General features: G+C 45.2%; 1 protein-coding gene across 3 annotated transcripts in view; it reads right to left on the minus strand.

The window, feature by feature from the left end:
• Window positions 1-12719, minus strand: part of DOCK4 (dedicator of cytokinesis 4) — a 415128-nt gene that overhangs the window by 234027 nt on the left and 168382 nt on the right. For all 3 annotated transcript variants that reach the window (XM_075345007.1, XM_075345008.1, XM_075345006.1), the window contains exons 10-12: window positions 12041-12101; window positions 9507-9639; window positions 9221-9309 (exon numbers count right to left, since the gene is read on the minus strand). In XM_075345007.1, coding sequence (XP_075201122.1) covers window positions 9221-9309; window positions 9507-9639; window positions 12041-12101 — 283 coding nt within the window. The remainder of the gene's footprint in view (window positions 1-9220; window positions 9310-9506; window positions 9640-12040; window positions 12102-12719) is intronic.

Genomic DNA, 12719 nt, shown 5'->3' on the forward strand with positions numbered 1-12719 from the left:
CCTCCGCACATCCAGGGTGTGAAATCTACATTCTCCTTCACTAGTGGGATGGCTGCAGAAGGAGGGCAGGTCTATCTCTTGCGTTCTATGAAAATGAGATGCGACTTTTGGGAGATACGCAGGGTCTGGCCGCAAGATGACTATCCTCAAGGACCTGAGTGTAAGGCTGCACAACATATAGGGCCTGTAAATCACTGATCCTCCGCGCTGAAGTTAACGCGACTAGCAATATGGTTTTTAGAGTAAGCAACTTCAGGGGAAGCTCTGTCAGGAGCTCAAAGGGGGGCCCCGTGAGGGCATCCAAGACTAAGTTAAGGTCCCAAGGAGGAACTTTTGGTATGATCACTGGTTTAGCCCTACCACTAGCCATAATAAACCTTTTTATCCACTTGTTGGCCGCCAGGTACAGGGCCCCCAGGGCAGAGACCTGAACCTTGAGAGTGTTCACCGCTAACACCAGATCAAACCCCTTTTGTAGGAATTCCAAAATACACTCAACGGGGGCCTTCGTACCCAGGGGACTATTAGAGAACTGCAGGAATTTGTGCCACACTCTCCTGTAAATTCTGGTGGTAACTGGTTTATGATTTTTTAACAATGTAGAAATAAGGTCAGGGGAAAAACTTTTGCTCCTCAATAGCGACCTTTCAAATTCCAAGCTGTCAAATGGAATCCTTTCACTTGTCCGTGGAATACTGGTCCCTGCACGAACAGGTCCGGAACCTCCGGCAGAACCCTGGGATCCGTGACCAACATCAATCTCAGGAGAGAAAACCACGGTCTTTTGGGCCAGAAGGGGGCGATAAGAAGTACCCTTGCCTGGTCCTCCCTGATTTTTTGCAGAACAGTCGGCAGCATGATAATTGGAGGAAACGCATAAGCCAGTTTGAAGGTCTATGGGATCTGCAGCGCATCTACAGCGAAGGGCTGGTACGATGGGCTTAGCGAACAGAACTACACTACCTGCCTGTTCAGTTTGGTGGCAAAGAGGTCTATCTGTGGCATGCCCCAGAGTCACTATCTGTTGAAAGATCCGAGGATTCAAGGACCATTCTCCTTGCCGCAGGTGATGGCGGCTGAGGTAATCTGCCTTGACATTGAGATGACCCTTGATGTGGAGAGCTGAGAGGGAGAGAAGATGTTGCTCCGCCCAGAGAAACAGTCTGTAAGACACCTGCTTGAGGGATGGGGATCTCGTGCCCCCTTGGTGGTTGAATTAGGAGACTGGACACGTTGTTCGACATGACCAGAACATGCCGCCCCTGGAGGTAAGGAAGAAAAGCCTGCAAGGCACGCTCCACTGCCCACAGTTCTCGGAGATTTGAGGGTTATGCCGCTTCCTGTGGTGACCACCATCCCTGAGAAATGTGCTCGTGAAAGTGAGCTCCCCAGCCGGACTGGCTGGCATCGGTAGTGACCACCCCCCCGGCTCTGAGGGAGCCAGGGAACACCTACAGACAAGTTGTCCACGGACGTCCACCAGAGGAGAGAACGTCTGACCACCAAGAATAGGGTGACGACCCCTTCCAAACAATTGTTTAATGTTTTCTGGGCAGACAGAACCTGCCATTGGAGAGCCCTGGAGTGGACCTGACTCCACGGAACCGCCAGGAAGCACGATGTCAGAGTACCCAACAAGGACATAGCCCTTCTCAGAGACATCCTGGGATGGTGGATCGCCCGCAGGGCCAAGCTTGAAACCCTCTAAATCTTTTTCACTGGTAAAAGGCACCGCTAACACACCGAGTTGAGAATTAGCCTGAGGAATGATTGAATCGTGACTGGGTCCAATCGGGACTTTTCGTAATTCACTATCCAACCCAGGTTTTGCAGACTTATTTGAAGGTACCGGAGATGTGTCGTACATTGCTGTTTGGAGTTCCCAATCAACAGAAAGTCGTCCAGGTAAGGAACCAGCAGAACATTCTGTATTTGCAAATGAGCTGACATCTCTGCCACTATTTTTGTAAAAATCCTGGGGGCGACAGACAGCCCGAAGGGGAAGGCTCGGAACTGAAAATGACCGATTTGGTTGTTGATGGAAACAGCTACTCGCAGAAACTGTTGAGAATGTGGATGTATAGGGACATGGTAATAGGCATCGTTTAAGTCTATTACCGCCATATAACAGTTGCGAAACAGCAGTTTTATTGCCGACTGAACAGACTCCATCTTGAACGGGAAATACTGTAAAAACTGGTTGAGATGTCTGAGGTATATTATCATTCTGAAGGAACCGTCCAGTTTTCCTATGAGAAAGAGAGGGGAATGGAACCCCCTTCCCCTTTCCGCAATGGGAACCTCGCACAGGACTTCCTTCCCGATCAACAGCAGGACTTCTGATTCCAGAGATTGTTGTTCTGACTGCGACCTCCGAAGAGGAGTGATGACGAAATGCTGTGGTGGCCGAAGGAGAAATTGTAACTGGAGACCGTCTCTGATAATGGATCAAACGTAGGCGTTGGAGGAAATGCTTTCCCACTGCTCCAGAAAGTGAAATGTGTCCTCCGACCGGCAGCCTGGCGTCACTGGGCAGATTTCTTCGATGAGGCTGTGGCGCCCCCGAACATGAAGCCGGAGTCCCGTTTGGGTCTGCGCTCCCACCGCCGATTATCCGGGGGCTTATTTTTGGAGAACCTCTGCCTCCGAAAGGGACGAGATGAACCAGAGTGGAACCTCGGGAAGGACTTCTTGCTATCTGACGCCTTGTCCAAGGCGTCCTCCAGCTGCTTCCCAAAAAGCAGGTGACCGTCACAGGGCACTGTACACAATTTGTGTTTGGACTGCAGATCTCCTTGACAGCCCTTCAACCACAATACCAGTCTGGCTTGATTGGACGGGTCCAGCAGATCGAGCCCCTAGTCTGATAACATCTGCTGAGGAATCCGCCAGAAAGGCCGCTGCTCCCTGCATAAGTGGAAATTTTGAGAGGATCTTTTCACGGGAGGTGTTATCCCGCAACTGATCCGCAACCTGTTGGAGCCAGATCATTAGGGAACAGGCTGTGCAGGTATTTGCTATAGCCGGCCTCAAGAACCCCGCTGATATTTCCCATAAGTGTTTAAGAACGACATCCGCCTTTTTGTCCAGGGGATCTTTCAATGCTCCAGAGTCCTCCAAGGGGATACCTCCTTGTCGAGAGGACTTCACGACGGCAGCATCAATCCGAGGTGCTTTATCCCATACGGCTGTCTTGTCCTCGTCAAAGGGATATTTTCGCTTGGAGGAGGGGAGAGAACCCGCTTTGTCTGGACGCTTCCACTCCTTCTGAATAAGCGCCTCAATCTTGTTGTTGACCGGAAAGGTACGCTTTTTTCTTTCTTCCAATCCTCCAAACATAACATCCTCCAGGGATCTAGAGGATTTCTCCTCTGTCAACCCCATAGTTGCCCTGACCGACTTGACCAGTGTCCCTCTATCATCAATGGAGAAGCACGGTCTGCCTCCCATATCACTACCTGAGGATGAGGAGTCTGAGTCTGAAGCCGTACCAGAGGAAGATGAGGAGGAAGAGGAAGAGTCAACTGGTTTAGATTTTTTCCCTTTTAAGAAAGCCTTCATGGAATCTTGCACCTCCGAGCAGATAGCTGAACGGAGGTCTGCTGAGATTCCCGGAGATTCCTCCGCAATTGTGCGACGGATACACACGGATACACGCCTGACACAATTTCTTCTGCCACTCCTCCGAGAGGGGTTCCCTGCATAGGGGGCACTCCTTATGCTTCTTCTTGGACATTGACTTTTTAGGGGCCTAAGAAGGGCAGACAAAAGCAGGGGGGAAAAACCCACAAGGGAACTATGAGTAAGGTGACATTCACGAAGATCACTCACCACCATAGGAATCAAGGGTACCGGTTTTGAAGGCTGTTTTGGAACATCCACAGGTCTCTTTAAACTTGTCAAAAAGTTGGATATTGACTATAAGGGCCACTTAATATGGTGGTTATGGTGGTCTCCTAAAGAGAGTCACCCCTTGGCTGGGCCCTTCCCGGAGGGATATCTAGCTGGTTTCTGTGTCGAGACTCCTAGCAGAGGCTCCACGGACCTTTTTGATTTGCATATTTCCCAGGGGGCAATGTACCTAGGATTTCACTGTCTTGAGCCCCCTCGCTGGCTGCCGGCAGTGTTTTCTCTGGCTGGTCTCCCCGAGATCAGGGATTGTTTTGTTTTGTAGGAGCCGTAGAGTTGTGAGAGGATCTGCTGTCATGGCTGCCACGGCCCGTCCGGCCAGTGTCACTAGAGCAGCCATCAGTTTTTCGGCTCTGCTGACGACGTACCTGAGAGCGCTGCTGCTCATCAGTATCCATGGCAGAGCACAGGCACAAGCACCCGACAGTGCCAGAAGTGCCTGGTTAAATGCAAATCCTCCGCCTTCCGGTCCCAGGAGAGGCTCCTCCCCGTTGCCCCACGCTCCCCACGGCGCACAGACAGGAGCGCCCGTATTTCTGATTGCCAGGCCGCACCCCTCGCAGCGTTGCACTGCCATCTTTGCGGTGACGTCATGCAAGGCCCGCCTCCTTTTCCCAGCGTGCCTGCCGCGTAGCCACGCACCCGGAAGCCTGAGGCAGCATGGAGCGCAGGGCGGGGAGGAGGGAGCGGCGGACCGGGATCCCAGGAACGGCTCCTGCCGCATGCCCCGCACGAATACCAGGACCCCCAAGGGCAGGTGGACGGCACTTCCAGCCCGAAGAATGGTGCTACAGGACTCACCCCGTTCTTCCAGACACCGGACGGGACTGGATAAGTAGGCGACTTTTCTTCCTAGGAAATAAGGTAATTGATACATCTGTATGCCTGTGACCACGTCTTATTTGTAAATGTAGTCTGACACACACACACACACACACACACACACACACACACACACACACACACACACACACACTCTGTAAATTCCATATTTTATATATTGTAGTCTCTAGTGTGCCCTTACGGCAATTAAAACATATATAATTTAATCTTGGGCTGTTCTGTTATCTCGATCCTGAATTCCACGTCTGTGTGCTCGGCTTAATAGTTATCGTAATCGATTGGTAGCAGAGAGTTTATGCCAAGGATCATTATGGGGCATTCAGTGAGATCTGGTAGGATTAGATATATTCCGCCCGCGGGAATCGGGGGAATATATACCTTACTCTCACCGGGAACCCTTCAATCATCGGCATAGTAGAATAGCGGCCTCCTTGCTTATTGTCGGGCAATTCCGTAATTGGCCTGACTATAAGAGGGGCGCTAGAGAGCGAGTCACGTGCTCTGTCGGGTAGAAAGGAGGGGTGAACCTTCCACTCCTTCCCCCTGTTTATGACAACTCCTTAATCATTTAGCCTCAATTCATCAACGTGATTAAGCTTAAAGAGACCTGAATCATTTTGAATAGTTGCAAAATGTTTGTGCGATGCAGAGTTGTGGAAAAAAAATTTGATTTGCCAAAATGGGTGGAACTGGGTAGTGATAATTGTGTGACACCACAGCTTGTCTAATTTCTGATGAGCTGTAACATATCTTACGCCAGAAATATTACTCCAGTACTTAACCAAAATAAAAATAGTGGAGAGGCACACAGCGACCCATGCCACTTTCCAGATACGCTGGATTCATTAAGAGGCTTGGCCCTCTTAATGAACCAGGAGTATCTGACTCCAACACCCTTCTCATCAAGACACGCGTGAACATCGCTGATCTTAATGAAACAGTATTGAAAACAGATTATCACAAACATGAATATCAATACAATTAATTACATTGCGAGCTATGACCTATCATGATTGTGCCGCATAGTCAAAAGCGTTTCCACATGTTTGATTTTCTTTCACAAATCGCAAGTTGCACGTGACTCAATTGCCCATAGGTGTTAAAAGGTCCATGTCTTGGATAACACCCCCTCAATCTGAATGTTTGCCCAAATTACAATAAAGGAAACACTTATACTCACCTCCGGAGGTAGCGCTGTTCCATCAGTGTTGGCACTCACTCTCCCAGGGCTTACATAAAGTTGTTTCATAACGTGAGCCACATAAGAGCTGGTTTCCCTCTCCCTGCCTTCGGACGTATCAAACATCAATAGGATAAGAGTGGCCAGTCACAGCCCTGACTTCTTCTTAATGTTCGATTTGTTGGAAGGCGGGAGAGGGAAACAGTCCTGATTGTGACGTTACGCGCTACACACAATATCAAGTGAACCCTGGGAGAACGAATGCTGGAAAGGTGCCTGGACCGGAGGTGAAACAAAAGCAGGAGGTAAGGTATAAAGAGAGTGCAATAGGGTTTTATCCGATGTATAAATAAGAACGGCAAGGGTGACTTGCTCACGTTGTACGATTATGGTCACCACAACACAAACATAATGTGTGATATAAGAACAGCTGTCGAAGACTCCACAGGACCAGAGGTCATAACTTGTAGGAATGAAAGGAATAAAGTGGTTGAATCTGCACTGCTGTTGATGTGAAGCAAAAGGGAACAAGGAGGAATGGCTAATAATCTGTTTCTCCTGGTTCCCTTTTGCTTTAAATCAACAGCAGCCCAGATTAAACCACTTTGTTCCTTTTATCCGTACAAGTTATGGACCGGAAGTGAGAAGTGTTTTTACTGTAATGGGGGCAAAGCCTCCGACTGAGAAGAGGTTGTCAGAACAGTGGATAAACCTTTCAATGTATGTTACATGAGACTAGTCTCCCAATCAGCTTGTTCTTTTTATGGTTTTGTGTCTTATTTTAATACAACTTCACAAAACAGAAGGGAATCTGTTAAAGGGATTTTGTCAAGCTGAATCCTCAGTAGCGCACTGCTCCTGGCTTCATACAGTGGGTACGGAAAATATTCAGACCTCTTTAAAATTTTCACTCTTTGTTTCATTGCAGCCAATTAGTAAATTCAAAAAAGTTCTTTTTTTTTTCTCATTAATGTACACTCTGCACCCCATCTTGACAGAAAAAAAAACAGAAATGTAGAAATTTTTGCAAAATTTAAAAAAAAAACCTGAAATATCACATGGTCATATGTATTCAGAGGCTTTGCTCAGACACTTAGATATTTAAGTCACATGCTGTCCATTTCCTTGTGATTCTCCTTGAGATGGTTCTACTCCTTTATTGAAGTCCAGCTGTGTTTAATTAAACTGATAGGACTTGATTTGGAAAGGCACACAATTGTCTATAGAAGACCTCACAGCTCACTGTGCATGTCAAACCAAATGAGAATCATGAGGTCAAAGGAACTGCCCAAGGAGCTCAGAGACAGAATTGTGGCAATGCACAGATCTGGCCAAGGTTACAAAAGAATTTCTGCAGCTTTCAAGGTTCCTAAGAACACAGTGGCCTCCATAATCCTTAAATTGAAGAAGTTTGGGAACACCAGAACTCTTCCTAGACCTGGCCATTCAGCCAAACTGAGCAATCGTGGCAGAAGAGCTTTGGTTTGAGAGGTAAATAAGAATCCCAAGTTGACTGTGGCTGAGCTCCAGAGATACAGTAGGGAGATGGGAGAAAGCTCCACAGAGTTAACTATCACTGCAGCCCTCCCCCAGTCAGGCTTTTATGCAGAGTGGCCCGACGGAAGCCTCTCCTCAGTGCAAGATATATGAAAGCCCGCATAGAGTTTGCAAAAAAACACATGAAGGACTCCTAGATTATAAGAAATAAGATTCTCTGGTCTGATCAAAGAAAGAACTTTTTGGTGGTAATTCTAAGCAGTATGTGTGGAGAAAACCAGGCACTGTTCATCACCTGCCCAATACAATCCCAAAAGTGAAACATGGTGGTGGCAGCATCATGCAATGGGGGTAGTTTTCAGCTGCAGGGACAGGATGACTGGTTGCCATTGAAGGAAAGATGAATGTGGCCAAGTACATAGATATCTAGGAAGAAGACCTCTTCCAGAGTTATCTTGACCTCAGACTTGGCCGAAGGTTCCTCTTCAAACAAGACAATACCCCTAAGCACACAGCTAAATTAACAATGGAGTGGCTTCAGAACAACTCTGTGACCATTCTTGACTGGCCCAGCCAGAGCCCTGTCCTAAACCCAATTGAGTATCTCTGGAGAGACCTGAAAATGGCTGTCCACCAACGTTCACCATCCAACCTGATGGAACTGGAGAGGATCTGCAAGGACGAATGGCAGAGGACCCCCAAATCCAGGTGTGAAAATCTTGTTGCATCATTCCCAAGAAGACTCATGGCTGTACTAGCTCAAAAGCGTGCTTCTACTCAATACTGAGCAAAGGGTCTGAATACTTATGATCATCTGATTTTTCAGTTTTTCTTTTTTTTTAAAAAAAAAAATGCAAAAATTTCCACATTTTTGTTTTTTTCTGTCAAGATGGGGTGCAGAGTGTACATTACTGAGAAAAAAAAAGAACTTTGTTTCATTGCAGCCATTTGGTAAATTCAAAAAAGAGTGAAAAATTTAAAGGGGTCTGAATAATTTCTGTACCCACTGTACATGACCAAGGTAAGCGAGTTCCTGATGATTGACAGTTCGGACCTGCAGACTGGTGGTGCTGCTGGTCCGAACTGTACTGTCTCCAAGACTGATCGCAAAGGAAATTTTGCCTCTGCAGCATGGGAGCCAGGCAAGGGGACTGAAGCTGGTAGGATCTTTTGATCTGGCCTGCTTCCCAACGGCACAAGCAGACTATAAAGCATAGAGCCTGGTAGATGGTAATCTAGATGACGAGCTGTACATTATAGAATTAGAAATCCCTTTTCTTCTGGACAATGGAGAAGATTTCAATTAAAAGGGTAAATTGCAACCTTGCATGTTTTTACAGGTACTTTGCAATCTTATCAATTTATTAACTTGAGACAACCCTCTCAAATGTGATCACATATGTTCTGCTAATGGAAAATATTCACCACCCAATATAAAGCAGTAAAGTGAAATGTAATCACTTAAAAATTAAACCAAAGGTTAAGCTTTATTTCATAAATCAATGGTACACATGAACAAAAGCAACTTATCACAATAGTCACAAGAGATTTTAGGTAATTTGGCCTTAAAGCTCATCGTAATGCACAGTACCACCTGCTTTGGATGTTGGTCCTCCTGTCTCTTGGGCCCCTGGTATGGTACGATACCTACAGCAGAACATAACCAAGTACATTTGCTATTCCATTTTTTTTTTTACAGTTTCACTAGATGGGAAATCTGTGAATACTATCAGTGGTATAGTAGTAATTGGAATGGCTCTGCAGTTGTCATACCCATGGATTATTACAAACCTGTATTTGAGCCTGTTAGGTTGTATCGAGCGTTCATTTTCTTGATAATGTTTTCATGTATCTGATACCAATCGCTTTCAGTGTTGCACCTAAAGAAGGGATACAGAAATAACTGTTATAGCAACAGATAGAATGCTAAATAAAATATCTAGAACTTGTATCTTAGAATAATATCCTCACAGACAGGGATAAAAAAAATGACATTTCATATATTCCATCTGATTATATAGATGCTTCAATACTTCTGGAGAAAAATGCACAAAAGTGAAGGACACAAAGAACTTACATATAAACTTTCAAAATGAGGTCATCTTTCGATTCTCCTGTTAAGAGGTCAGCGATGCTTAGAGCAGCACAACCAAAGGGTCGACGATATTGCACATTAGAAGAGTTCTTCTTCTCACCGGCTCCCATACGACCTTGTAAACAAATGTGATTTGTAGGTTATTGTGAGCAAAACACTGTACCAAGGGTAAAAAACAAAACAAAAAAAACCAAAACACCATTTGTTATTAGACAGAACTGCAGATCAGGAGTTTTTTGATGTATTGTAACGAATCGGTAGCATCATATAATCCAATTTATATACTTTATATATATTCAAAGTATTTACCACTTTACTTAATGCATTCTATGATTTATTTCGACAGTACTAGTAACAAGTTTTGGCCCTTGTTCTTATTGGAACCTGCAGGTTGTAGTCAAGTGCCCTGCAATCGTCCTGCTTAAACCCAGCTTAATGAACTTTTCTTTTTAAATTAGAAGTGTCTGAATATGACCTATTATTCTTAAAAGTAGCTCCTAAGCTATCAATCTTCAGGGATCTCTCACTTAAAAGGTTTTAGTTAATATTTCAAATTATTACCTATTTACATGATAGGGGATAACATACTGATAGATGGGGGTTTGCGTGCACCCACCATCAGTGATCTAAAAAACAGAGGCCTGGCAAGAGGAGAACAGGGCTCAGGACAGCTATGTCTTGAATGGAGTGGAGATGCATATGCTCAACCTCTGCTCCATTCATGGTTTATAAGACTGCCGGTAAAATCTAAGTACAATGTACGGCTATTTCTGGCAGTGGACAGGAGATACATTTTTTTATTCCCTGAAATGCAAGTTAAGTGTTTAGAACACTTCTGATATATACTGTACTTAGAATTATTTGATTGATGAAGGTCTGGGTATTGAGATACACACATACCTAAAACAATATGCTCAGGCGGAGTGATGAGCGGACCTGTTGAAGTCCGGGTTCGGCGGGTTCAGCTGGACTTTAGATAAAGTTCTCTTCTGGCCCCAGACTTGACTTGAATCCCATTGAAAGTTACTGATTGGGAAGTTTGGCTCTCCGTCCACATACAGGCAGCCATAAACAAAGGACATCAAAAGGAGGGCAGGGGTTTTTTTTGTGCACACTACATCCAGTAATATTGTTGTAACTCTCAGTGAGAACCATTTCAGAAACTGCAAGAAGCTCGGCACTGGGCCGAACACAGAGCATATCAGAGCACAGCCTATGCTCGCTGGAGTGGTTAGCATATGTAAAGCATCCGAACTTCAAACACTGATTTTTGGGGGAAATTTCACGTCCGGTACAAAATAGTCTTCGATACAAACACCAAACTTTACCGTTCAAGTCCACTCATCTCTACTCAGGACGTATCCTGGCCTATGCTGGCACTCGCTAAGGATAAGCAAATAGGATCCAGAGACTACTTTTGTAATAGTAGATCTTTCTATAACAACTGGAAGGTTAAACTAGATCGACCTAGGTTTTATTTCAACCTAAGTAACTATGTAACTGAACTCTGGTCAATCTTAAAATTTCTGTAGTTTGGTTATTAGATGCCCAAAAAAATTTATGCATTTGTTAATAGCACAACCTACTTTTTAGGCTAGGTTCACATTTCCGTTGTTTATTAATCAGTCACAATCCGCCGCTCTGAAAAACAACGCAATCCGGTTGTCGGATTCCGTTGTTTCCCATAGACTTGCATGAGCGGCGGATTGTGACTGATGCCCTTGCGTTGCATACACCACCCGACTGATCAGTCGTTGAAGGACTGACCGTCGGGTGGCAGGAACGCAGCTTGTAACGTTTTTTGAGCAGCGGAATCCTTTTGATTTTGCTGTGCATGCTCTTTTGGTGGCCAAACGATCAGCTGATCGCCCAGCAGCCGCCTTCTGTGAGCGATCAGCTGATCTCTCTGCCGGCGGCTTTTGAGAGCGATCAGTCGCTCTCAAAAGCTGGCGGCCGGGAGATCAGTCGCTCTCAAATGCCGGCGGCCGGTAGATCAGTTGCTCTCAAAAGCCGGCGGTCGGGAGATCAGCTGATCGCTCACAGAAGCCGGCTGCCGGGCAATCAGCTGATTGCTCTCAAAAGCTGGCGGCCGGCTTGAGAGCGATTAGCTGATCGTTCTCAAATGCCGGCGGCCGGCTTATGAGAGCGATCAGCTGATCATTCACAATAGCCGGCCGATCAGCTGATCGTTCACAGAAACCGGCCGCTGGGAGATCAGCTGATCGCTCTCAAAAGCCGGCGGATTTACAACGGAATCCGCTTTCTTGTGACAATGAATTTCAATTCTTGTCACCCGTTGTACAACGCATCAGTCACAAGTGTCAAGCAACGCATGTGACTGATGCAAAACAACGGAAATGTGAATCTAGCCTTAGGTGACACTTTTTCAAAGCAGCAGTAAAAGGAATTGCTAATAGCATTTACAAAAATAAATCCAGCATACAGAAGAACGATTGCTATTTTGTAGTATATTTACAGAAATTAACAAGATTCAAAACACCAACAAGATTTCTTACCAATTCTGATTATGTGTACTGTAATGAAAATGTCTTTCCGAAGGTCACTTGAGCTCAAGTCCTAAAATAAATGTATATTTGAAATGTAATCAACATTATGAATGCACCTTTTTTCTAAATTAAATGCCCCAATCCCAGAAGAAGATTTCTGAAATGCATTTTTATAAACGCTAATAATACATAAAGAATATGGTCTGCTCAACTGGGTGAAATGGTTGTTCCTTACAATATTTATTATCCTATTTGAAATATTTTTACATTACTTTTGTCAAATATGATTTAGGAGGAAATTGAAAAACAAAACAACAAAAACCTAAAATCTGATAACTATTTCCTGGAACGTCAGCTGTAAGGTACCATGGCAAAGATGTAATATAGGAAACGGATGATAGTAAACATTCACTCGAATGGGGCAGTGCTGCTGCTGTGCAGGGAAGCATGTTAGGCTATGTTCACATGTTGCATTTTTTGCTAGTTTTTCTGCAATGAAAATCTGCTCTCTTGGAAGCAAAAAAAGCGGCTTTCAAAAATCCAGATTTTCTGCATTTTTTCTTGTGTTTTTGCTGTGCCATTTGTCTACAGTACATGTTTCCTTCACCACAAAAGCAGCAAAAATGCAATGTGTGAGCATACAGTAAAGGCTATGTGCGCACACTGCAGTTTTGTTTCTTCAGCAAAA

The sequence above is a fragment of the Anomaloglossus baeobatrachus genome, chromosome 4, assembly GCF_048569485.1.
Source record: "Anomaloglossus baeobatrachus isolate aAnoBae1 chromosome 4, aAnoBae1.hap1, whole genome shotgun sequence".
Taxonomy (NCBI): Eukaryota; Metazoa; Chordata; class Amphibia; order Anura; family Aromobatidae; genus Anomaloglossus; species Anomaloglossus baeobatrachus.